The 26,926-nt window shown below is 33.1% G+C and overlaps 3 protein-coding genes across 3 annotated transcripts; all 3 read right to left on the bottom strand.

The window, feature by feature from the left end:
- Nucleotides 1-694: 694 nt before the first annotated feature.
- Nucleotides 695-2,408, bottom strand: LOC133196897 (uncharacterized protein F54H12.2-like). Its single transcript, XM_061332745.1, has 2 exons — nucleotides 2,093-2,408; nucleotides 695-1,932 (listed from the first exon to the last, which is right to left on the bottom strand). Exons 1-2 carry the CDS (start codon nucleotides 2,406-2,408, stop codon nucleotides 695-697), a joined length of 1,554 nt encoding a protein of 517 aa, XP_061188729.1.
- Nucleotides 2,409-10,432: 8,024 nt separating this feature from the next.
- Nucleotides 10,433-11,506, bottom strand: LOC133196477 (uncharacterized). Its single transcript, XM_061332365.1, has 2 exons — nucleotides 11,083-11,506; nucleotides 10,433-10,866 (listed from the first exon to the last, which is right to left on the bottom strand). The coding sequence occupies exons 1-2, from the start codon at nucleotides 11,501-11,503 to the stop codon at nucleotides 10,433-10,435; spliced, it is 855 nt and encodes a 284-aa protein (XP_061188349.1). The 5' UTR covers nucleotides 11,504-11,506.
- Nucleotides 11,507-13,151: 1,645 nt separating this feature from the next.
- LOC133196476 (phosphatidylinositol 3,4,5-trisphosphate 3-phosphatase TPTE2-like) lies at nucleotides 13,152-24,027 on the bottom strand. Its single transcript, XM_061332364.1, has 14 exons — nucleotides 23,726-24,027; nucleotides 22,478-22,684; nucleotides 21,917-22,009; nucleotides 20,637-20,803; nucleotides 20,284-20,348; nucleotides 20,102-20,162; nucleotides 19,694-19,775; nucleotides 19,392-19,542; nucleotides 17,018-17,098; nucleotides 16,293-16,398; nucleotides 15,410-15,507; nucleotides 13,944-14,039; nucleotides 13,686-13,759; nucleotides 13,152-13,299 (listed from the first exon to the last, which is right to left on the bottom strand). Exons 1-14 carry the CDS (start codon nucleotides 24,022-24,024, stop codon nucleotides 13,197-13,199), a joined length of 1,683 nt encoding a protein of 560 aa, XP_061188348.1. The 5' UTR covers nucleotides 24,025-24,027; the 3' UTR covers nucleotides 13,152-13,196.
- Nucleotides 24,028-26,926: the final 2,899 nt, after the last annotated feature.

The following is a 26,926-nucleotide window of genomic DNA, read 5'->3' as shown; positions in this document are numbered from 1 at the left end:
CAGTAAACTATTTTTTGCGGTGGAATTTCAAACATTCCGTTTGCATTTCGTAAAATGCGATAAATAAAATGGGTTTTTCCTGACATTGTTGCGCCTGATATCATACAGGTTGTGGGTGATTGAAATGGTAAAATGGATTCGTTTTCCCACCAATGCATACTTCTTTCTTCCAGTACCAGAGCTCAACTGATCAACATTTGTACTGTGTTGAAACTATTTATAAGCAACACTTTTTGTTCTCCCTTCTACAGATATTTATTTACAAACTCTTTGAGATAAGTATCAGGGTTAGCACAGCGGAGTAATATTCTTATTATTTGTGACATTAAATAATTATAACATTTCATCCATATGTAAAACAAAACATGATATCCACATGAAATACTCTCCTTGTTTTGGATCTGAACATTATTGTACAAACAATTTTCACAGTTATTTTGTAAAAACACATCAAATGCAGCGTTGTAATATCCCGGGACATTCCCTAAACTGTCGTAAAATTCGGCATGCTTCGGGCTGTGCATCCAGAACACTACCCAGTGACTTCCTGGCAAATATGAAGGATCGGTGTTGCAAATGTATGCAGATGGGTATTTGGGTACTGTTTGTGGCAGATTGTTTGAAGAAAAGACACCTCTTATTACATCGGCGGTATGCCTGTTATTTTTTGTTCGCGTTAATAACTCACGGGCATTCATACTCGGGTGTACTTAATGTCTCTTGATTGATCAATTTCGAGTAAAGCGGGAAATTCTGCATAAGCCAAACAATTTAATGTTTCTGTTGTATTCACTGCAAATTTCACTTCTAATCTGACGCTTCCCTGGCGAACCAAATTTATATAATCTTCTCCTAGATCGCTGGGAGCGAGACTAAATGCGTAAACTGCAAATCCCTCGCTGAACATGGAGCGCGTTATGCTTAGTCCGGAGTCTTTGTTCCATTTCTCAGCCACTTCAAATAGATTCACGAATGCTGTGACGTGGTTCCCGTTCGCTCCTACGTCAATTTTCATGGGTCTTGCTGGCATGCTTTCGCCATTCACGTACAGTGCAATTTCGTCTGCCAAATTTTGAAAATTATATATGTTTTTGGTGTAACTACCATTTACTGCAGTCTGGGAGATGAATGCAAAATATGCCTTTGTTGGGAGGTTGTTAGACCAAACGTTTTGCCATATAAAACTTCCAGATCCCTTAGAGCAAGTGTTCATCTTTACTTCTGTTCTTATCAATGGGTATTTGGCTGTAGTTTCTTTCAATATTTCGGCATGATTAATCAAAACACCACTGTCCACTTTAATCATGCAGGCTTTAAAGGATACGTCCAACAGTTGTACTTTGTACGCAGGAGTTGATTCTGCACTCATTACCAGTAGGGGTGCTCTGCTTCGGAATAACTTTAGATTTACGTCGACACCATTCAATATGTATTTATCCAAACGGAAAATGTCCTCGTATAACGGTCCTTCCAAATCAAAAACTTTGCTCTCCTTTGTAAATGTATACCTTTTTGCCAAACCGCCGTTTGTTCCACCGTATGCATTTCCATCGTCCATTGTTGCATCGTCTAAGAAAAATAGTTGAGATTGTAATTGCGAGTCTGAAGCATCATTGCCACTGGACAAGATGATTTTTAAATAGGCTTTCCATGGGTAATAACTAGTGTTCAGAGACACTAACTTTCCGTTCATATAAGTGTCTATCTGGGACCACAGTGACTGTAGAGGGAGGTTTATAATGCCAGTTTTTTCTTGGGCTGCTAAAGCTGTTCCATCTGCTTTGACTATTTTACATTTTACATATAAACGGCTTCGTCGTAAATCAATATATTCGTTTCCTTGACCAGGTATGGAGATTTCTATCGGGGCATCTTCCGTGTTATATGCTGACACTGGTCGGTATTCCGCATAATATATTTTTTCTACTGCAACTTGATTAGGTGGTACGGTAAATAAAGACAATTCAGCAGGTAGACCAATTTCAGTAATTTTGTCACTAAGAAAAGCCATTTCTTCTCTTGCTCTTTTCGGATGAAAATATATTGGATGCCAAGTTTGTATCCTCTATTTTGAGTTTTTTTTTTAAAGTACTGTCTGATGCTCTTTCCCCTGACTTCTTCTTCCTCCTCTTGATTGAAGTGGGGGATTTCGGATTGTTCTCCACTTTTATACTGCCTACGGGAACGTGTGGAATATTTTCACGCATTTCCTCTTTTAATTCTCCTTTGGCTCGTTCTTCTGCTGCTGCAATTGGAGTCACCTGTTTGCCTACTATTTCCTTCGGTTCTTCGACAGTAATATGTGGATTAACTGGTATCATGTAAGGTTTCTTAGAATACATTCCTGCAATGCCGCTGCCGGACTGCCTCCCTTTATAATTTCGTGGATTAAATTTGCCGTCTAACATGTTTTTGTAAAATGTTTTCCATATTCTAGGATCAGATACGTATGTTGGTCCACTCATTCTTCTTCTTTATAAACTTTTCAACTTCAATAACAATGTCACAGATGTTTCCTCTTTTAAAAATAAGGCGTCCTGTCCAGCTGCATCCTTTATATATATGTGTACGTCGTGAACTTGACCTAGTCTCGTGGACACTTCATAAGGATATGTAAATATTTCATTCGGTGCGGATTTTTTTAAACTTACACGCCTTAATAATGGAAGTTCTTTGTCCCCGACGATCGTATCCTCACATAGATTTGTGTAAATATAAACATCCGTTTTTCCTTTAGTTGAAGGTAAACAAGTCTCTAGTAATGCTACTGACCACTGCCCCATTAACGTTAATGGTCTTGGCAGATGAACATAAAAATCATAAGGCTTATTGTCCCTGTACAGATCAAGGCTATCTGTACATTTCAAAACCATCCGGATATCCATTTTATGTAAATTTACAGGTTAATCAATTCTGATTTTTTTATCCAGGAATTGTACTTTGAAGGCCACTGGTACCAAGATACCAATACTTCTTTTTCACCCTTTCTTGTCCGCTCTTTTAAAATTTTATCCACTTTCCATACAGTGTCTTCCTTTTTATTGACTTTCTGTAGTTCCTGTGCATAAAATGTACCGGAAATTGGTTCATCTGCATAGTCTTTCAGACGGTATACGTCAATACCTTCGTGACGATATCTATGGGTTATTATGAATATTTCTCCCGTCCATTTCTGATCGTATTCGCGTTGAAAGGTGTGTTTTAAATGAGAAATTCGAACTCGATCATTTACTTTGAATTTGAATTGCTTTCGTTTTGTCTTCCCTTTTATGGAAATCTTCTTTTTTCCGTTTACATGTTTATCTCTTTTTGTTCTTTCTAAAAATGCATTAAATCCAGCCTCTTCCTGTGTGTCTTTTGTTACGTTTACTGGAGCCATGTTTCCTAGTGATCTAGTCGGTGTTGCGTTAATGCTTTGAGTAATGTTTGCTAATTCATCTACAAATTTGTATGAATCTCTCTGTACAAACATTCGATGTAATATGTTCTCCAATTTCTGAATGCTACGCTCTGCAAAATTACTTTTTGTCTCGTTTTCTGTGTAAATTGTATGAATTCCTTCTTTCTTTAAAAACGATATCACCCATCTGTTTTTAAATTCGCTTCCTTTGTCCGTTCGGAGTATTTTAGGTTTACGCCCTTTTGCAAATATTGATCGTAGACCTTTAATCACTTCATTTGCTGTCTTTTGTTTTAGTGGAGCTGTAAAAAGAAATCTGGAAAAAATGTCTTGTAGTACCAAAATATACTGAATTCCGTCGTTGTACTTTGAAATATTTCTTACGTCTTGTAAATCTCCATCCCAGATAGAGTCAATTGAATCGGTTATGATATGACGTCGTTTAAATTTCCGTTGCACTCTTTTCTGTAGTGAGTATGCATCCGTATCGGACAAATATTGTCTGATTCTGTGCAAGCCAATTTTGTATTTTCCTTCACGTTTTACAACTTGATATAATTTGTATGGACCACTAAATGCGGCAGGGTGTTTTGTATCTGTCCATATATTATTTAAATAACGTTCCTCCTCCTCGGACAACATTTTTATTACTAATCAATACTTAAATATTTTAACTCTTTTCATATAACTAACTGCATACCTTTTTTGATACCACATAATTAAATCTTTCTTTTTTTACTTTTTTATTCTGCATACATAACAACATATTTTAGATCATCATTTAATATTTCATGTATTCGTTTGGATTACAGCTAGGACATTTTAACATTGACATTTGGTTGTTATGATCAAGATGACAATATCTAATATCGTCTAACTCTTTTTGAAACCTCTCTCTGAGAATTGGGATAGTCTTTTTAAGTTCTTTCCACATTGCCACAGGCAGAGAAATACCCTTTCTGGTTGCCACGATATTTTCTGAGTCTTCTGGCTTCCACCATTTTCTTATATCTACCAATTTGTACTCCTGCTCCACTGTAACATGTACGTTATGGCCGAGATGTTCTTTGTAAGAGACATTGCCATCTTCTTTTTGTGCATCTTGTAAGGCTTTGTCAATTTCATCGATACAATCCTCCGTCAATTTCTTCCATTTTTCTAAATGTAGAACTATACCTCTCTTTGAAGGATACTTTCTCCCAGTAGGACTGGTCTCAAAATATCGTATGTGTATGTACAGGTTGCCGTCATGTGTCTGTGCGGAAACGTGACAATCATTTCCTATGTCATATTCTTCAGTCGTATTCTTGCTGTATGGTTTAACTCGCTTAATATCTTTTTCCTCTTCGTCCTCTTCATGAGGTCTCTTTGATGACACTATTAGAAAATCGTCCATTTTTTAATGTGCTGTATGTTATTACATATTACTACAGCTGTTTATATACATATTCTGAATAACATTCTCCATTCCCCCCTTTTTTAACAACCATTCATTTGCTGGGGCTATATTACACCGGTAGCATTTACTCCTCCTACTATTCTATTATCTATTTATTTCTGAGGGCTTTATCTAACCGTTTTCTGATTTGCCAGGAGGGCTATATCTCAACCAATCATCTTTTAGGGCTATATCTGACTCTCTTCCCCCTTTACTTATCATCGTCTGGGGCTATATCTGCCCAACCAATCATCGTCTGGGGCTATATCTGTGACCCCTCCCCCTCTTGGGTCTGCTTGACATGAGGGCTATACAGCCTAACCAATCAGCGTCTGGGGCTATATCTGTGACTCCTCCCCTTCCTTGCTTGCCAGCTGGGGCTATACAGACCCCTATGCAGCAATTATACTGGCTTTTGTTTTGATAAATTGTCAATTCAATACCTGTCTGCAGACAAAAGACCTAATTGAAAATTTTCTTGAACATGAATAAATCTTTTACAAGAAATAAAATACTCTACTTATGACTTATATTTTTTTTTATTGATTTGTGCCTTTAAGGGAAACCTGACTGATTTTCAACAATCATTACGTATACATATATCTTAGCTGCAGTCTTTATTTTCAGATCATTCAAATTCTGTGTCAATGAAATATTCTTTCAATGATTGTTTTCAACACCTCTTCATTGTCGTTATTCTCCCCTTTAAAATTCGAGTTTTAATTCATAAAAACTTAATCTTATTCTTGAGGTTTTTTAAAAAAAAAAAAACATTGAAGATATTTTCAGTTTTTTAATAATGCTGAGATGTATGATATCTTTTTTTTTCTTTTTTTTTTTTATTTATTTTTTTTTTTTACATCTCTTTTATCTACATACCGAGGTAAGGACTGTATATAAATCTTACAAAGAAATATATGGAGATAACGAACAGTATTCAAGCAAGCTCAAAAGACCTGTCTTACCATTAAACAATACAAATCAGAAGCAGAGCAAGTACGGACCTCTAAAACATCAGAGTGGGATCAGGTGCCATGGAGGAGTGAGCATCCCCTTCCAACTGATCACACCAGCCGTGTGCTCATTGCCATGATCGGGAAATAACGGAAAAGTCCGTCGACAATTCAGTGTGTAAATAATGGCCTGACGATTAGTATGAAATACTATTTGACTTAATGATCGATTGTATTTGCTAACAAGGTCATTATAGTGACCAAAGAATTTAAGAAATGATGACTTTAAATGAGGCTGCTGATATTCTTGTTTCATCGACTTGTTTGTCAATAACTTACTTCGTTTTAGAAATTGTTCATACGTATAGCATGCTCTTGCGTATCGAATCAGCTGAGAGATATAAACCCCGTATCCATGTGATAAGGATATATTACTGCATAAGTAAGGGAAGTTGACGATTGAAAAGTTAAAGTTATCACGTTTATCATAAAGCGTTGTTGTTAGATTACCATTAATGTCTTTTTCTAGTAAAATATCCAAATATGAAACAGATTTGTCAGACTTTGTGGTACCTTTTATTTCAAGCTCACCGAGATATATCGTGTCTACATAAGAATGGAAATAACCATTGTTCATTGACAATACGTCGTCGATATATCTAAATGTCGAGTTGAAGGCCACAGTAAGTGTTTTCTTCTTTTCACGTATCATATTTTGAACAAATCCTGCTTCATATGAATACAAAAATAGGTTTGCTATCCATGCCCCACTAGTACATATTATGTTGCAGTACAGAACATAGAAAGGTTCAGAGATAAGATCATAACAAATCATGCTGATATAAAAACCTACATTATATCTTGACCCTTTGTCTTACATGTATGCCTCTTTGCATTTCACATATTCCTTCTACATTTTATAAACCAATAAAACATGCACTTAATTGCAAGCCAGTGCCAATTAATCAAACTTGAAGATATTTTTAGTTTTTGGCATCTTATCTCATAGATTATGTGCGCAAAGCTAACGAACATATTGAAGATATTCATTCCTTTCTTAAAGATAGAAAGCCTTCTTAAATAGAATGTCACATAGTAAATACATGTAACTACAATATTAAATTATTTTCCTTTGCAAGGGCAAGTACCCTTAAAAAATCGCCGAAACACTCTTTACTATATTACTATATATACAATTATGTATCAAAAAGGAAATAATGTCAAAAGTTTGGTTAAGAGTGTCGGGTCTTAATAAATTTAATGGACGAGTTTGGCTGATTGATGTCCTTTTTTCACATCTTGCATCAGATCACCAACGAAATCCTAAACAAATTTCCGGGGAAAACAAGAATAACATATCACGGTCGCTATCGCGACGATGGATTTATCATTTTTCATGAAAATGAAAATGAGATTCATGATCTTTTCTCTATAGACAATATTCATCACCCATTATTGACATTCACATATGAAATTTGTCAAAGTATGAATTTCCTAGACATGATTTGACAGAAATCTATCTAATCCTGGATTTTAAAAAGTTCATTGTGTATATTAAACCCACCAATACGTTCCAATATTTGGATCCTAGTAGTGCTCATAATCCTTCTGTTTTTAAAGGATTCATTAAAGGCGAAACCATTCGTCATTTAAGAAATACAAGTGACACTACTGCACTTAACGAAATTTTAGGCGAATTTAAAGTGAATCTCAAAAAGAGTGGCTATAGTGAAAATGAAAGCAATCAAAATATACAAAACGTCCTTGACAATTATAATAGGGACACCGCTCTCACGGTGAAAAATAATACCAAAAAACGAGAGATCCCCCTTGTTTTCGTAACCAAATACAATCCTGGACTCCGGAAAATAAAACGGAAATTAATAAAATACTGGCATATTCTTAGTAAAAATAAAGACTGCAATGCGATTTTCTCTGAATTGCCTATTGTGTCATATAAACGCAATAAAAGTTTGGATGATATGATTACCTCCTCACTAATTAAATAATCTGTACAACAGATGTGCAAATAGGCTCCTGATGAGGGCGAATTTGCAGCTAAGTAATAAACTGTAAGAAATTAAAAATCATAAACCTCGAGCTCGTATCACACCGCCGAAACACTAAATTAGTGTTGAGTCAAGTGATTTGAGGTACGTGGCTGATGGGAGCCACTTTCTTTGAAAATGCTATGGTCCTACATGTATATCTGTACATAGATTATTTAATTTAATAATGCTTAATTTGTTGCAAGTTTTGTCGACATTTGCTTTATGGTTCTAGTTAGAGGAAAATGTTTATATTCTATATTTAAGAACTTCAAAACAGATAGACAGATACTGGAAAAAGGATGATTAGAAAAAAATAACATTGAACAAGCCGTTTAATGCTTTATAAGATCTTTTTCGTTGCCATTTAAGCATTGGATTTTTGGTTTTGAAAGATGTAGGTTTCATAACTGTTACAAATTGAGTAACGCGCGTTAACGCACTGCCTTATCCGCTAATGTGATGGAAGAGCCATTCCAAAAGCTACAACCTTTAGACTTGGGTTATCTCTTTTAAGGGCAACTCTGTAGCTGCCACTAAATTCCTGAGTAAGTATGAAGATGATATCAAACATCTATAGGCATGCAGCTCCACAAGTTTGAGGTGTACGTACCGTCATTCAAGGAGAAGTATCCTTTCTGGCAACAAGTGAAGTGCAATGTATTTTGAAGACAAGTGCTGAAAGGGACAATCTATATGAAATCAGATCTTTATTATGCTCCGAAATTCTGGTAGTCACTGTACTCAGCGACTTTTTGGTAGAGCAAAATCTGAATTAAGGTCGAAAATATCACATTCTTAATTTTGTTAATCTGCATTGTCCCAAACGCATAAGTGTGACACTGGACGTTCTTTAAACATATTCTGAATTTCATTTTAATAATAGTTATTAACTATATCATGATGTTATGAATTAGATAATTCAGCTGAAAATATATAAATGCAGTACACAAATGCCATTTGCTAAACCTTAACTTTAACGAAGCTATTGTTTGTACGAAGTTTGGAGAGAACAAAAATCATTAAATGAATGGATGTTTGTTATATAAAGGGAATGTTTGATGTTTTGGAGATGCAAAATTAAGATTGGTTGTGCATACAATAATAATAAGGGAATATAAAAGTAGAAAGACCCTGCTGTTATCTTGGTTTCATTGACAGTTAATTCTAAATAGGTTTAATTTACACACTGAATTGTCGACGGATTTTTCCCGATCATGACAAGGAGCACACGGCGGCGGGTGTGACCGGTCGGCAGGGGATGCTTACTCTTCCATGGCACCTGATCCCCCCTCTGATGTTTTGGAGGTCCGTGTTTTCTCTGCTCCTATTTTGTATTGTTTAATGGACTTTTGAGCTTGAATACTGTTCCTTATCTTCATATATTTCATGTTTGATATTTTGGTGATGCAAAATTTAGATTGGTTGTGCATACAATATATAAACTATTTTGAGCTACTTTATGTCATGTGTCTGTTGACTTTAAGAGCAAACCACCCTTGTTTCACTCAGAGGATGATTATCAAACTTTTCTAACAATGTATAAATTAATGTAAGATACAAGCGAATATTCTTGTATTTTTTTTTCACACGGACCTGTATTTCGGACAATATCTCTTGAATATCAGCAAAGTGACCGATCGGTTTTAATGAAGGTTATTTCTCTTACATAAAAGGAATTGACATTTATTCCGACACCGCTTTCAGATAAAAACGGGGGAGTTTCCCATATGTATTGTCTACTAGTTCTTGTCAATGAGATTTTTAAATATGCCACCAATTTTTCAATATTTCCTATTTAATTTCAAGGAAAGATAGCGTGTTTCTTCGTTTAATAAATCTGAATCCGCTCTACCCAAGCTTAGTTTGTGACAAATTTGTTTCAAATTGTTCCTAGGATTTTAGAGAAGTTTAAAAATTTAGTGTTTTAAAGTTTACGAACAAAAAAAAAAAAAATAACGGGCAATAAGTGATCTTAAAAGCTATTTTATACAAAGTACATGTATTAATATTTCTCATTATAATTTTCGTTTTCATTACATTTTTTAATTAGAGAATTTCTGAAAACTCATGTCAAATTCAATTTTTGCACATGTTACTGTAATTTTAACCATAACAATATGCTTTTGAGTTACCATCTCACAACATATAAAATCAGATATCAAAATATTTACCTCCGCTCAGTAAATTAGATGTATTTTTTTCATTAGAGCGTTCTGGTCAAATATTGTTTAAAATCAATTTCTATAGCAAAAATAATGTATACAGGGATAATTTCGCCCCCATTTTATTTTCTCCTCTTTCGTCTTACTTACAGGCGGGCGAATTTAAAGCGGGACGAATTTAATAAACACAGTTTAAATTCTTAAACAGTACTGTGACTGGGCGAATTAAAAACGGGGAAAATTGCTTTTAAGTATGAAAGGGCGAAAATAACCTTGTATACAGTAGCTTTATCTTAAAGTAGTCTCTCAGGTTAACCTTTACATAGTTTCAATATATAATCGATCGCTGTGTCCAGAAGATTTACTCTTCAGAAATAAGATACTTATATAGCAATAAAGAACTTTTATTTCTTGATATAATCAGTAAATTATGAATGCATAAGCCATCCAGAAAATGAAGAACGCGCGCGGTTATTACTGATAATAGATCCTGTTACAGGTTCATGCGTGCGCACGAATACATGGTCTCCTACATTTGCATGAGTGACAACCAACTCACTCCCAGTTCCCCAATCACCGATTCGTAGTGTGTCAGAAGATGCGCATCCAATTGCATTCCCATTTACAATTATTTCGACACTTGCCCATGAATGGGCATCTACTTTCAATGACCAATGAAATGCATAGATTCCATTCGTGGGCACAATAAAAACTCCATCGTGTTTATTATATCCATTTCCTTCATTTATTATCACTGTGTCGAATGTTAGGGTCACGTGGGCGGGGATATTAGGTTGGGAAAAGGAATTCATGTAGGCATAGAATGCCACAGGCTGTGTAGCTGAAACTGATGTTGGATAAACTGAAATAAAGTTTTAAAATTTCAATTTGATAAAGAATTTGATATAAAAATGTAAAATGTGCATTTAAGTGTATCACAGAATTAAGACAGATGTATTTGATGTACTCTACTGTTTATTTATCTTTGTTTTAATTCTCTTCAATTTTAAAGCCAATATATTTTTTTACTTAAAATTACATCATGCATGTATGAAATTAAAATTACTAGCATACTTACTGATTCTGGGCACAACATTTTTGCTTGTTTCGACTAAGAGTGTATCATTTATGTCATTTTCATTTTTCATTGTCCCATTCCGATTGGTTTCATTTATTCTTCCGTTTTTCTTGCTTTGAGCTTCTTCAGGAGAACTTAGCTGATTTTCATCATTCAGTACATCAGTTTCAATTGTTTTTTTTAGGTCTTTGAAATTCAATTTTAAAGCGGTATTTTCCCGTTGAATTTTTTTCAACAGTCCTTTAATTTCCTTAATTTCTCCTTTGAGATTGGAGTTTTCATTCTTTAGTGCCTTGTTGGCTTCTTCTAAATCGAGCAAGCGGTTTTCAATTCCTTCCATCCAGTTTTGGTCAACGTTACCTTGGATATGGTTAAATGGTAAAAGAATACACAGAATTAAGAGGAGTCCCTTTGCTGTCATTTTCATTAGCTTTTATCTTCGTGTCCCTAACTGTTACATATAATGTGTGTTTACAGAGAAATGTAGATTTCGAAGATAAGGACAAATTGTGCCGTATCAATATAATGGTGTACCTCAAGACCTTGTCTTTTCGATATTTATTTGAGGCGAACTCAAACTCTAAACACTATTTCGGCACAGTACATCCAATTATAACGTTAACACTATATATATTATCATAAAGCCGACTTTCTAAATCCAATACCTGTTTGCAGACAAATGACCCAACTGAAAATTTTCTTGAACATGAATAGATCGTCTCCATGAGATACAATATTTACTCATGACATATCGTTTTCATTGATTTGTTCCTTTGGAGGATTGAGGGAAACCTGACTCTCAAGATTCAATACATTAATTCCATTCTTTAATATTTGTAGACCTTTCAAATTCTACATGTATTACCAAAAGAGAATGATTTGGAAATATACAGTATTCTGAAGTAACACAAAGCTGAAAAAGGGTCCAATCTCTATTGCCTAAGTGGACTTGTCCTCTCACAGGTTTTTAAAAATCTTTAGATAAAATATTTATAAAGAAGACAATAAGTTGGTCCAAGAGGAAAAACAGATAACAGTATAAAATACGTTCCTGGTTTGGATACAATACGAGAAACGTAAAGTACCGAATGTCAAGACAGTCGGAGATCATGGTGGCAAAGAATATCATGATGAGCTTCCAGTTGTACTAGGGGATCCGAAATGATGATGGTAATTACGGAAGGCAAGTACTTAAATTAGCTGGTTCTAAAACTTAAATTCAAATAGAAATGTTTTTAATTCTACCATTTCTAATCATTTTAAAAAAAAGTTTTCAGATCTTCAACAATAGCTCTCTCTCTCTCTCTCTCTCTCTCTCTCTTATATCATACAACAAAATTCTTATTCAACTGTTTTATGCACCTATATTTGTTTGTAAAATGAAGGTTCATCTTGTACTTTTAAAATATACAATTATGTTCTGTATGAGCATATCATTTAAAAAAAATTCATATATAGCTGCCATTCGAAAAACACATAATGTAGTAGAAATCACAGAGAATCTTTTTAAACATTATTGAGGTATTCCATCCCTAATAGCCTCAGATTTAATGAATTTGAATACATAACAGATGTTTACGGGTGGAATACTCAGTATATTTAGACATATTAGACATAATGCCCATTTATTACTATTAGCATGTAAGAATGGAATGTGTCCTAATTTAGGACCTTGACCTTTGTTGAAGAGTCATCTCCCTCTTTTTTAAGTAATAAAAATTAATTATAAAAAATCTATAAAGTAAAAAAATTGTTTTCAACTATCATTCTATTTCTAATGATTTAATGCATCTTTCCACCACAGTATTTATTGATATTCTTATTATCTGAATTTTTTTATTTTCAAAAAATCGATTGTCTCCATAGACTTCAATGCAATTTCTGTTAATTAATTACTGCTTAGTTAATTACATTTTTGAAACTTTCTCTTGGTAAATCCTTTTATACCGTAAATAGCTTTGAATTAATAATATGAGAGTATTATATACGTGAGGGATATTTAAGGATAGAGAATTAGGTGCTATTAGGGATGGAAAACCTTAAGACATATATTTGGTCTAAGTTGAGATCAAGATTAGGTTTTCAGACTGTTATCTCTCTTTTAATTTTAGACATTATCTCCCTTTGAAGTTCACTGTGATGCTGAATGATTCTCTGAATGCTTTCTGGGCTCGTTTCTTATGTGGATTGTCTATTTCATCCCGAGGTAAATGTAATCTGTAATAATTTCATACAAAACTCAATTATTCAAAGCAATTGAAAGTAATTCTTGAAATACATCTACCTCTTTTGAAAACGGGAAATATGCAATCTTATGAAACTATAAAATATAGATTACTTGATATGCTTCTAAAAGTTTCATCCATCACTCTTATCGAAAAATATAAATTATATCAATTTGAATGATGATCCTTTTATAATAAATGTAAAACATTCATTTTTTTTATATAACTTACAACGTTTATTAGGATATTACAATTTACGCTGAATTCTACTTATAATCTCATTATAATACAACTTACTACGTTTATTACAATATTACAATATACGATATTACAATATACGCTGAATTCTACTTATAATCTCATTACAATCCAGCTTACCTATTTTTCTCAATAAAAGCTGTATGGAACCAGAAATAAAATGCGCAGTTATCGTAAACTTTTGGAATGTTTCTCTGTGGACAACAAAATCAGGTTTTTCATTGTTTATTCAATAATTAACATCATTGTGTACACGTAAACATGTATGTAAATAAAAAAAATTATGCATTTTATATACTAGAAATTTTCAAAACTTTCTGTCATGTTACTTTGTTTCATTGAAAAAAAGGACAACAGAAGAATTGTCAAATGACTTACAGATGTAGATATAAAACGGCACTTGACGTCTTCTGAGAGAGGAGGGCAATGTAATAATGTAATCTCAATGTAATCCTCCTCTTTTGAGTATAACATCTGTAACAGAATAAGAAGGACAATGTAATAATGTAATCTCAAGCAATCCCCCTCTTTTTAATACAACATCTGTAACAGAACAAGAAGGACAATGTAATAATGTAAGCAATCCTCTTCTTTTTAGTATAACATCTGTAGTAGAACAAAGAGGACGATGTAATAATGTAATCAATGTGATCCTCCTTTTTGAGTATAATAGCTGTGATGATACAAGAAAGCCAATGTAATGATGTAATCTCAATGTAATCCATCTCTTTTGAGTATAAAATCTGTAACAGAATACGAAGGACAATGTAATAATGTAATCTCAAGCAATCCTCCTCTTTTTAGTATAACATCTGTAACAGAACAAGGAGGACGATGTAATAATGTAATTTCAATGTAATCCTCCTTTTTGAGTATAACAGCTGTGATAATACAAGGAAGCCAATGTATGATGTAATCTCAATGTAATCCATCTCTTTTGAGTATAACAGCTGTGACAGAACAGGGAGGGTCATGTAATAATGTAATGTCAATGCAATCCCCCTCTTTTGAGTACATATTGAGTACATACATTGAGTATCGGAACAAGGAGGGCAATGTAATAATAAAATCTCAATGTAAGGAGAGGGATGTTATCCTCCCTCTTTTAAACATAACACCTGTAATAGTATCCATTTTCTTTTTAAAATCGTTCGTCAACTCATTGCTTCATTATCATCCCTTGAGCTATCTATCTCATAGCATAGCATCAGTGATTCACTAACTACCCAATGAGACATCTTTTTTGTAAATGTAATCATAAAAATAATCTATATCCTCCTGTAAATGTTATTATAAAAATAATCTATATCCTCCTGTAAATGTAATCATAAAAATAATCTATATCCTCCTGTAAATGTAATCATAAAATAATCTATATCCTCCTGTAAATGTAATCATAATATAATCTATACCCTCCTGTAATTGTAATAATAAAATAATCTATATCCTCCTGTAAATGTAATCATAAAATAATCTATATCCTCCTGTAAATGTAATCATAAAATAATCTATATCCTCCTGTAAATGTAATCATAATATATTCTATGCCCTCCTGTAATTGTAATAATAAAATAATCTATATCCTCCTCAGTTAACAATTTCCCTATTCTATAAATCATGTAGCATATTTGGCTTCATTCATTCTTTCAATCAACTACTCATGCATTCCTTCACATTTACAATTTCTACTATTTATTTACAAGTATTTATAAAACTCAAGCTTCTACTCATTCATATATTGATTAAGATATCATCAACAAAAAATCAGTCTTTATGTTAATCCTATTGTCTTTCATTCTTTTTTCTTCTACTACCTCAACCCCTTACCTCAATCTCTAACTTACCTGGACGTGTTCTGGGTTGCTGAATTTCCATTCCCCACACTTTTTGTCTCCCAGCCAGATCTGCAGACTGAGATCAGACCCGTTACCCTTGCCTATACCTGACAGCAACAAACCAGAGTGAAGTATATACATATCCTTATGTGTAATGTCATTAAAAAGTTTTTAAAAGGACATTGCTTTTTTTTGGTTTTTTTTTTAATTTTTTTTTTTTTTTGGGGGGGGGGGGTCTGCATCTAATGGTTTTATTCTTTAGTAAATATGACAACGTATGCAATAGATATGGACTGATCTCCATAAAACTAATTTTTAAAACACGTATTTTTTTCTTAAGAATTTTATATCCTGTTAATTGAAAACGTAGATTATTTGCGTGCCTGAAAAACATTGTCCTATATCTCTAACATTCAATCCAAAAAATTACGTCTCGTAAAGTTCTACATGACACAGCTATCAATCAAGCCTCTTAGTTTAAGTGAACTAAGAACCTATTTATGCATAAAACATTATTATTGAATACTTCTTTTAATGATATTATAGAACTTTTGAATTACAAGGGAGTTGTAAAATTGTATATATACATGCACAATCTTATCATAATTATTGTGGAATCATTCTAATTCAAGGTCAATGTTCGTGACCAAGCAAAATCTTGTTGGTTCATGGGGACATAATTTCGTGGGTAGTTTGTATATAAAGAAGATTCAATGAATGAATATGTTGACAAAATAATTGTTCGTGGGGATACAGATTCGTGAATATATAAGGGTAATCAATGAAATCCAAAAACATTGGTCCCCCAAGAACATTGATGATTCCACAGTCCGTCATCGGACAGATTCTTTGAGAAAATTCAAAATTATCCAGCTAATTCCATGTTTTGTACCTTTTATTGAAGTTATGTGTATGGAGGAGATTCGAATTCTTCGAATAGGAGGTAATTTTCCACCAAGATCCCATTTCACTTTCTCATAATATTCGACATAACGGCTCTGAAAAGTTGGTTGACAAGATCATTACTTTAAAATACTAATGCGGTGTTTTAATAAAAGAAAAAAACTGTACCGAGATGAGAATTACCTACGATTTTATATAAAATAGTAAGACGATGTTTCAAAGTACTACATGTATATATGGACCTTTCCAAAATAATAAGATGATCTTTAGATATTCTAAGTTATAACATTAAAATCATACAAAATAAGGGATTTTCTAATAAATAAAATAAAGACCAAAGCAGATTTCTTGGAAAATATCAATATTTTAATTGCCAAATGCCTTGCAATTTACAAACGAATGAAATGCTGTTAATATCCAATTATCGTTTTATATAGAAATAATGATTGTATTTTAATGATAAACAATGTACAAATTATACTCAAAATTTTGCTCAGTTACTGAAAACCACATCATTAAAAGCCAAAACATCTATATGCTGTTTTATTTGGTCTTATTACCGTTTATGAAAATGCCTTAGGACATTTCTAACAATTCAAGATAAGAATATTGTAAAGTGCTGCATTAGATAACTATGCTGTTGCTGAATATCTTTTACATGAGTAAATTTACACATGATGACATCAAATAAAATCTTCTCTATGGATAACCTACCTGACTTGGTGTCTCTACCCCCTGGAACATACTCCCTTCCCGCCTGTCTGTCCGTCGTTCTCCAAAATAGTTCAAGCTCTCCTTAATAAAAGACAACAAAAACTGTCAAAACCTGTCGACTTCAACTGCGATCCTATCAACAAAAATAATTCCATTAGAGATTCTCTCATTTTTCCTCAGTAAAGATTTTTTTTAAAAAAATCATGTCTGATGTACAAGGTAATGAAAAAGTACAAATTAATTAATTTTCAATCATGTTGCTATTCTAAAATTCGACCTTGTTAGGCTTATTTTTAGCCTTGGTTTTTTTGTCCTCTTTATGTTCTGCTAATATATTTATGTTTTCTGCAGTTAGTGCATGAAATATATGGAGATATCGAACAGTTTTCAAGCTCAAAATATGCTTTAAATGGATGTGTTTTTATTGTTTCTTTGTTCTCAGTCTAATATAAGCTATTTTACGCTTGCTCAATTTGGAAAGGATCAATCACTATTCGAGATCTTTCTTACCAAAAAGTACTATAGTAAACTATAGTTTACCATAGTTAACCATCATAAAAAGTTTTTACTATAGTAAGTGAAAGTATTTTACTATGAATTTCAGATAGTTATATTTTAATGGTTTAAATTCCTACATGCAATTTTCTTGTATTAAAAGGGAATATTACTTGTATATTTTCATATTATTTAAAAAAGTTTACATCAATGGTATGTGATTTAAGAATATTAGGGTTCAAAATCTTCAAAAAAAGTTCTAGAGTAAAGTTTCAAGTAAATCAAAGTATTTACTATAGTTTACAATAGTTAACTATAGTAATCTTTAGTTAATTATAGAAATTGTTGGTAGGGTTTCACCTTTTTATAAACCAGGTACAAATTATATGCCTGTAACTTAGCCTTTTTGAAACAGTTAAGTCTGTCTTAGCCAAGAACAATCCATGGTTCCTATAATCTGTAAAGCTCGTTAAAACAGTTTCGCATGCACATGCCTGATACAAATTAATATGGTACCTTTATTAATGTGTATATATCTGAGCTTGTTCAATGAAATATCGAGATAATGAACAGTAATCAAGCTCAAAAGTCCATTGAAACAATACGAATTTGGAGCAGAGCAAACACAGGCCTCTAAAATAAATCAGAGGTGGGATCAAGTGTCATGGAGGAGTAATCATCCCCTGTTGACCGGTCACACACGCCACGTGCTCCTTGTCATGATTGAGTAAACGGAAAAATCTGTAGACAATTCAGTTTTTAAATAGTGGCCTAACAATTTGCATGAAAAACGTCAGCCAGCATTTCGACTTGATGATAGATTGTATTTTCAAACACTTCCACGTACATGTAGACTAGCCAGGTGCAATTTTTGCTCCCCATTTTCTATGAGAAAACCTTGTAAAAATAGTTCCATGTAGATAGACCAGGTATGGAGCATGCTTCCTTTTTTTCTATGAGTCTACCTAAGCTTATTCAAACAGCTCTGAGTCGATAAGCCAGTTGCCAGCACTTTTGTATTGTTTTCTACGAGAAAATCTGACCTTCTTCAAAAATTTATTGTGAATAAGCTAGGTATGAATCATAATCCCTGTTTTTTCTACCTGAGTTTGTTCAAACTATCTTGTGTGATTAAACCAGGTACAGGTACAAACATGTTTTCTATGTGTATACAAAATGAAAAAGGTATAAATAATGAATACAGATCAATTTCATAAATCATAAACAAAAAATACAAATCCAACAGGGAAAAACACAGACCAAGGCAAATATCAAAGATGGAATCAGGTGCCAAAAAGGAATGAGCATTTCCCTGTCCAGCAGTCACACTCGCTGTAAGATTTTCTGTATCCATTAAGAAGGAGTAATCTTCAGTCAAAATAAGTGTAAAAACATTGGCCTAACAAATGATAGGAAATTTCTCGTTCAAAAAAACAATTGAGCGATATGTTCCATTCGCACACAAAGTTATTTTATATACTATAGTATTTCAAATTTGCTGACTTTAAACGAGATTGATTAAAGTCCTTAATATCAACATATTTGTCAGTAATTTGTCAATTAAAAATCATACTTTGAAATGCTTTTACTTATCGAATCAGTTGGAGACAAACACACTATAATGGGGATAATGGAATATTACAACATAAATATACTTGAGCTTGCTGAAACAGTTCGGTGTATATTAGCCATGTACACATCATGGATTCTTGTATCTATGTTAAAAAAACAGTGTACTTGCGCTTGATCAAACAGTTCAGTGTGAATGAGTCAGGTACAAATCATGGTCCCTGTTATCTATGTGTATACCTGAGCTTGTTCAAACACTTTGTTGTTGGTTAGCCAAGTAAATCATGGATCCCATTATCTATGTGTATACCTGAGCCTGTTCAAACAGTTCAGTGTGGATTAGCCAGGTACAAATCATGGTCCCTGTTCGCCCTTTTCCACCTTTACAATGAACAGCAATAACGTTCTTCTCATCAGCTTTTAACCAGTCTTTTACATCTGCACAGAAGTTGACCATATCCCTAGAATGTTTTAAAATGCAAATGATTCATCAAGAATGCTTGATAATGTCTCTCTCTCTCTTTCTCTCTCTCTCTCTCTCATATGCTTACTATGTAGGATAGTCTCTCTATTATAATTTCAGAAAATATTAGCCTTTTTTTCTCCACCTACTTGAGTCTGGGAACATTATGGTCATCTACTCGAACTTTTTCCACTCTGTTGTGGAAAACATCTCTATTGTATGTCAGCTCACCTAGAAATATTGTATGATAAATGACCGATAAAGAAGCTAGAGAGGTGGGCAAGAGAAAGACAGAACATCAATATTTTAATACAATATCTTGTCACTCTTTAAAAAATTATGCAAATTACAAAATTCATTATATCTTTAAAGATATCATTAAAGATTTGCTAAGATTTAAAACATTGTATAAACATTCTGTCTAAGTTAAACATGTAATTGCGAATTCAGTGTCTATTTTAAAGGAATCAAATTTTCTTGTTTTAGTCATTTTACCACATCATTTACATGCATTACTCGTTTCAATCTAAATTTAACACTGAAAAATCGTTCCTTACTGCACAAGTCATAGACCTTGTAGTGGTTGGAATGCTTTTTATCCAAAAATTTCCCAACCTTCTGTAAAAGCAGATACATACATTTTTATACATGGCAAAAACTCAAGAACGTGAAAAATTGATAGAAGTCCTTTGAAGGAGGATGATTCTTTATTGATTGAGACAAAAAGGGGGAGCCTTACTCTGATAGGGTTCCTGTATAGAGAGCGCATGCCTGAAGATGGGAAGGACATGGCAATAACTCGCTCTGAAAAAGACATACATGATCAAAATTATATAATTTTTGTTAAATCACATTTGGAAACTTACAGAGCAAATTGACCTTATATAAGCAAAACAGAATAAATCATCGGGGGTCGGGGTAGGATTTTGTTCATTATAAGAAAACGATATGAATTCAAATGCCTGGGGAAATGGTGTCGGGTACTAGTTTGTTGTAATGTATCAGAGATCTAGTTCAAAGCCCCTTTCTTATTGTTTTCCAGGCCTTGGGCCATTACTTTCGTTTTTAGAGGGTGGGGTTGGGATAACTTGCCTGTAACATAACAAAGGTCTAGATCAAATCCTTCTTTCCTGTACCTCCTTTTGTTTTGGGACACGACCCTCCTTGTGGCTCTCTTAAACAGGCGGTACTCCGAGTACATAATGTAAACACCTCTTAATCCCCGGATAATCCGCACCATTCGTCCAATGATACCTAATCTAAATCATCATCGTTTTCATTGATATTATCAAATACAAGAGAAGGTAATAATTAAAGTATTATTTAAAAAAATATATATATATTTTTTTTTTACAATTATTTGAAGTGAATTATTCTTTCAAGAGTTATCCCTCTTTTTTAAAATTCAACACTTTTAACAACTGGACCAAAAATATATTAACTTATCCAACAACTATTAATTTATCTTTTTAAAAAAAGTATCAACCTTTTTTTTTAATTCATGATATTTGCTTTAAAACAATGAAACATTTAAGTTACATAATGAGTCAAAATCATGTTGTTTCTTTTAAGATAACTGTATCATAATGCGAATGATTTAATAAAAATATGAGTATAGTGAAGATACGACAAACTCAACTGTACTGTAAAGCAAGGAAAGACTGCAAAATATAAGTACCGGATACACAAAGGTTGTATCTACCGTTTGGTTGTTATCAAGCATATCAAGGTCACGGAACTTTTTTTTAGCATAAACTTGTGAACAACATTGACTTGGAGCTTGCAAAGGTGAGAAATACGCAGTAATTATCTTTTTTAAAGATTGTATCAAAATTCTTTGTCTTGTATCAAAATTCTTGGTCTACCAAAATTCAATTTTTGGTACTTGAGACCATGGTAACTTCATCTTTTCTTCGCACGCATACAATAAGAAGGAAGAAGTAAAGCAATTATATTTACGTCTTAGGCCAGACAATTTTTTTCTCCATTAAAAATAGATTTTTTAAGTTCCAAAACCTGTATTTTCTGAAACCTAATACTTTCAGGAATGGAACAAAATTTGCAACGTTCATGGCAAAATTCTATTTTTGTCAATTTTCCCGTTTGTGCGTCATGTTGTCACTTTAAACCTACACACCAATTTACAATTAAAAAAGATAATATATCAGTATTTTCCAAAAAAAAAAAAAAAAAAAAAAAAAACGAAAAGAAAGAGACTGAAATAATATCTGTTTGAAGAACTCAATGCAGTCGAAATGAATTTTTTTTTCTGCAATAATGACATAGACTGGATTTTTCAATACGAATTGAGTATATGATACTAAATTTTTGGTATTATATATTTCTTCTAATGCATTCAATAAAATACAAACCGTGCGTAGCCACTAAGAGTGAAATCTATGATGAAGGTTCCAAACACAACAATCATATCCAAAATATCAGCCCAATGACGGAAAAAGTCATCCCTGAAATAAAAAAAAAAGTTACGGGATAATCCTCAAAATCCAGAAAAAAAAAGATAAGATAAAACTCAATTACTACTGACATTTTTTTTAAATCATGAAAATAGATACAAAATCTATGCTTTAACAAGTAATAATATGAAAAATTTTAGCCATATCTTTTTTTTAAAGATTTCTAAGATATGTCCTATAAAGTGAAAAAGGACAGATTTATAACGGGGATGACAAATTTTGAAATTACAATTTCTTAATATTTTTGGAATTTTACAATTGATTCATCTGCAACCAAAATAATTTCAAAAATATACTAGTTTACCAATTCATACATTCAATTTTTTGTTTTGTTTGTAGTAAGTGTCCTGAATCTTAAAATTTTTCATTAAAACTATGAGAAACAAAACATGCGATGTTAAGAGGTAGGAGATTATAGATCCATTTCTTTTAAAATAAATTTAAGAATAGCTGAGTGACCCTTTATAGAAGATCCTGAGCATGACTTCCAAAGTGAAGTAAATGATGATAATCCTACTACAGAGTTCCAGCTGTTCGTGATGGTGAGCTGAATCCCCCGCCGCTAGATCCGTTATCACAATAGAAAGATCTAGGAGAATCAACAGAATCGTCAACAGATGGAAGGCGATGTGCTCCATAACTCTACCCACCATATAACGAACTCTCCTATAGAAAGACATAAAGCTATCAAATGAATGTATAGGTTTTTAAAAATTGATTTATCCCCCTTTTTCAAATATTCAAGGGAAGTCATGTTTATGAACACGTTTACATTCATTTACATGAACAGTCACCCGCGTGGCGCAGTGGTTAGAGCGTTCGCTCTAGAGTCATGGATTAAGGAGTTGATCCTTACGTCGCGGGTTCGAATCCCACTGTGGGACTTGGAGACCGGTCCTTCGGATGAGACCGTATAAACCGAGGTCCCGTGTCGCAGTAGGTGCTGGCACAAAAAAAGATCCCTCACTGCTCAATGGCCCGGAGTGCCGAGTATAGGTCAAAATTTGTAGCTCTCCATCGGCAAGTGGCAGCGTCTCCATTTGAGTGAAAAATTCTCTCGAGGGACGTTAAACAATAAAAACAAACAAACATATACATGAACATGTGTTGTATTCACCAACTGATACTATTTACAGGCCCGTAGGAAGCAATGTTAGTTTGGGAACACTACCAAGCAAAAATTCCTTGACAAGCAAAGAAAGAAAGGGGTCTGACATCAGATGCTATTATTGAGGGGGCATAAAGTAACTATGTTTTCTATAGTACATTATATCTAAATTATTGATTCCTACGGCCAGATTTAATCCACTTGATAAAGTAGTATCACTGTGTATCCATGACTGATGTATTTTTAATCATGAGTGGACGATATCGTATTAAACTCATTAGGGGATACCATCACTATCCATTGTTGCTTTTTTTTTTTTTTTTTTTTTTTTTTGGCAAACATTTCTTATATTATGTATGATGGGTGTAAAATGCGTTCACATATTAAATTCATAGGCAGTAAATGAAAAAAATAGATAATCTTATACTGATTTAGATGTAACTTGTGTATCAGTTGATTTTGTATCTCATGGATTCTACAATGCATATTGGCCCTTTTTTTTTTGCCTTATGAGTGATAAGTCTGAAAATATGTACAACAGAAGTGCGTGTGCGTTTCTTCTAAACACAAAAGGAAATATTGGGGAAAGATGTGATTACCCAGATGTTGTGTTTGGGAAATTAGAGGAGGGGTCCTGGCTCTCCTCCAATATAAATTTATCTCGAAGCGGTTCATCGTCACTTTCGTCATCTTCATCGTCGTCGCTCCTCTCATCGTTATCGACCAAATCATCTCTTACGTCCTTGCCCATCAGAATGAAGACGTCTGATTCTATTTTTTGAGTCTCGCTTCCCGCCATTGCTCTGGTCGTCTGCTGTCCAGTGTCGTCCTGGGACTCGTCTGCCGCGTTGATCTCGGTGTCCGAGTTCACCAATGTAATCCTCACTTCCTCGTCCATAATTAATCAAGCTTACAGACCTGTATTGTAATAATATTGATTGTGCCAATTATTATATGCATACTTCAAGTCGTTAGATGCGCCGTATTGAATTGCCATTCAAAATCTCTCGTGTTATGGCTATTGAAAGGTCTAGATTATTGCTTATTGCTGACCGTCCTGGAGTAAAGTGTTGACCATGTCGAGGCAAACTTTGATATATATATATATATATATATATATATATATATATATATATATATATATATATATATATATATATATATATATATATATATATATAAATTGTCTGTTGGCGACTAATTTTAAAAAATTTGGCCCGACTGTAGACTTTTTTTAAACTCTAGGAAGCCGTGCATTTTTTATTCATTCCAGTTTTTTTTTTTTTTTTCAACCTGTCAACAACTATTTCAATTAAATTAATGCCTTCAATTTCAATAAATTCTTAACATTAAGCAATTTTTTGTTGGAAATTTTCGATTTTTTTTTTTCAGAGTCGGGATAGGGCAAGCAAACTTTTTTTTAAAGATAGTCCGGTCTCTATGGATTTTTTTTTCAATAAAATTGCTACAGTAAAACATACTTTTATTCAGAGTAACATTTGACTTTCCTTGTCTTTTACTTCAACCTTCTTATTTTTTGACAAGCTGTGAATATAATTGCTTATCTTGAATGCGAACGGCTAACATGGCTAATATATAAATAGAAAATCAATTTCAATATAAATGCATACTCTAGATAAGTGTAAATGGTCACTTCAACCTTCAATTTTTTTCTGTCGCTTTTAAAAGAAATCTGTGTAGAAATTTACCATAATCATGATAATTTGGATGATAATGATAATTATACATTTTTTTCAAGTTAAAATATTGTACAACGCCGCCTATACGTGGTATGGATTATGAAACACCTAGGTCAACACTATTTGACGATTTGCCTCTTGTGTCAGCTTAAATTAGCGGGTCAGAGTGGCCATTGTGCTTTCTTTATCGGTTAACAGGAGAATCTATAAATTCTGTTATGTCATTAATCAAATACGGTATCAAGACATCGGCCACAATCAGTGTACGCATAAACATGTACTAGAAATGAGGAAAAATGTGGAGATTTTAAGCGTAATTATTTTTAATATGCGGATTACATAAAATTATATAATATGTATAAATATATAGTTAATCATAATATAATTGCAATTTTTTAATCATTTAACAAATATTATGAAAGCTACCATATTACACATTTATAATGTATCTCGACATTTCCTTACATTTACTATATTTACAGAAAGCTTCATGCGGATTTCCAATCAAGAATAAATGTTACCATGGTACCTAAAGCTTTTTTCACACCGACAGAGATAGAGGTACATCGAGAGGGGGAATATTGAGAGAGAGAGAGAAAGTTTTATTCCAGTTCAATATACTAGTACCACCACCAAAATAGAAAAGTGGAAAGGCATAGTTTTTAAGTGTTAAATGTTATTCGTTTTACATGTTTTATTCTGTGGATTACACATAATATTATATAAGTATTATACATTAATTATAATATTATTGCATTTTTTCAATCATTGAACAAATATATTGTGAAAGCTACAACATTACACACTTACAAAGGCGCTCGACAATTCCTTACATTTGCAGAAAGCGAGTTTTCAATAAATGATGTTATCTTCACACCAGTAGAAAAAGACGGGGGCACATCGAAAGGGTTGTGTACTGAGAGAGAGAGAATTATTTATAAACACTTACCATACTAAGTTGTGTTACAGTTCAGAGAAGCACGTTGTAAATAAACCCGTCTGTACAATCGCCACTACTAAATACGCGTGCGAATTATATTAATACAATGCTAAGTTATATCACACGTGCAGAATACATAAATACTAATTAATTAGCGCACCTGTACCCATATCACAGAGCACCGCCGATTTGCCATTATTAACTCAAATATATTTGTTCTCTCGCTGCCTTGGTGCTTAGATATCCATAATGCGGTGTGTCTAAAGTTTGACCATTGGTCAACGACCGGAACTGGGGCTCCCCAAAGGGTCTTATCAGAAGTAAAATAAGTCGACGTAAGTTTGGTCACCTGAAATAGAGGTGGATTTTCAAGTATAAGCCGAAAAACTAAAATTCAGAGAGAGAGAGAGAGAGAGAGATTTATCTGTATCATAACGTATATTAATTCTGCATGGTACAATAATATTGAGCTTCAACAGTCTAGACGAACTCCAAAAACAGCGTTTCCGGAAGTAAGAAATTGAGACTGAAAAAAGACTCCGAAAAAAGAGTCCGCGCATGCGCACACGCACAAAAAATGGCGATTTTTCGTCAAAAATGATGGGTCTACAAAAACTGTCTGTGCAAAGTTTTGGAAAGTATGGCAATTATGCCAGTACTCAGAAATGCTAAACAAAAGACTTTGGAAGAGATCGTATTTGTCAGAATTTTTATTTTATTTTATTTGCAAATAAGGAGATATTTACTTTCAAAGTTGACGTTTGAAGTCAGGTCAATTACAGAGAAAATGATACGTTTGAGAAGTAAATATGCATTATAAAAAGGATATTTATGCAAAATGGGATAATGGGATAATATATATTGTAACTGTTAAAAACTTGACTGAATTTTACACATAAATTAGCATTCCGGTATTTTTATTTGTTAGACATCTGAATTGAACGCGTAAGTTCTTACCATCGTTATTTACCTATTTTTTATCACATACGAACAAATATTATTATGAAAACATTTTTCAAACTATTGGCTATCAATATGAAATCTTTAAAAACCACTCTTCTAGAAATTATAAGGTCACAACATGTCTTCTAAAAATGAACCTGTGAATATCGCTGCTCCGTGGTGAAAAATACGCATTTCTAATCAAAATAAATACAAGT

The sequence above is a fragment of the Saccostrea echinata genome, unplaced genomic scaffold (genome assembly GCF_033153115.1).
Source record: "Saccostrea echinata isolate AGI-Se365-2 ecotype Australia unplaced genomic scaffold, CSIRO_AGI_Sech_v1 ptg000030l, whole genome shotgun sequence".
Taxonomy (NCBI): Eukaryota; Metazoa; Mollusca; class Bivalvia; order Ostreida; family Ostreidae; genus Saccostrea; species Saccostrea echinata.
Note: the sequence above shows the minus strand (reverse complement) of the source record. Positions and strands in the feature narration are given on the sequence as shown.

Coding starts and splice junctions, on each gene's coding strand:
- LOC133196897 (XM_061332745.1), bottom strand. CDS start 2,408: ATGTTAGACGGCAAATTTAATCCACGAAATTATAAAGGGAGGCAGTCC. Junction 1,933..2,092: donor AGGGGAAAGAGCATCAGACA/GTACTTTAAAAA, acceptor CACCTAATCAAG/TTGCAGTAGAAAAAATATAT.
- LOC133196477 (XM_061332365.1), bottom strand. CDS start 11,503: ATGACAGCAAAGGGACTCCTCTTAATTCTGTGTATTCTTTTACCATTT. Junction 10,867..11,082: donor AAATGTTGTGCCCAGAATCA/GTAAGTATGCTA, acceptor ACTTTATTTCAG/TTTATCCAACATCAGTTTCA.
- LOC133196476 (XM_061332364.1), bottom strand. CDS start 24,024: ATGGACGAGGAAGTGAGGATTACATTGGTGAACTCGGACACCGAGATC. Junction 15,508..16,292: donor ACACATAACTTCAATAAAAG/GTACAAAACATG, acceptor TGTTGCTGTCAG/GTATAGGCAAGGGTAACGGG. Junction 14,040..15,409: donor GCAACCCAGAACACGTCCAG/GTAAGTTAGAGA, acceptor ATTCTGTTACAG/ATGTTATACTCAAAAGAGGA.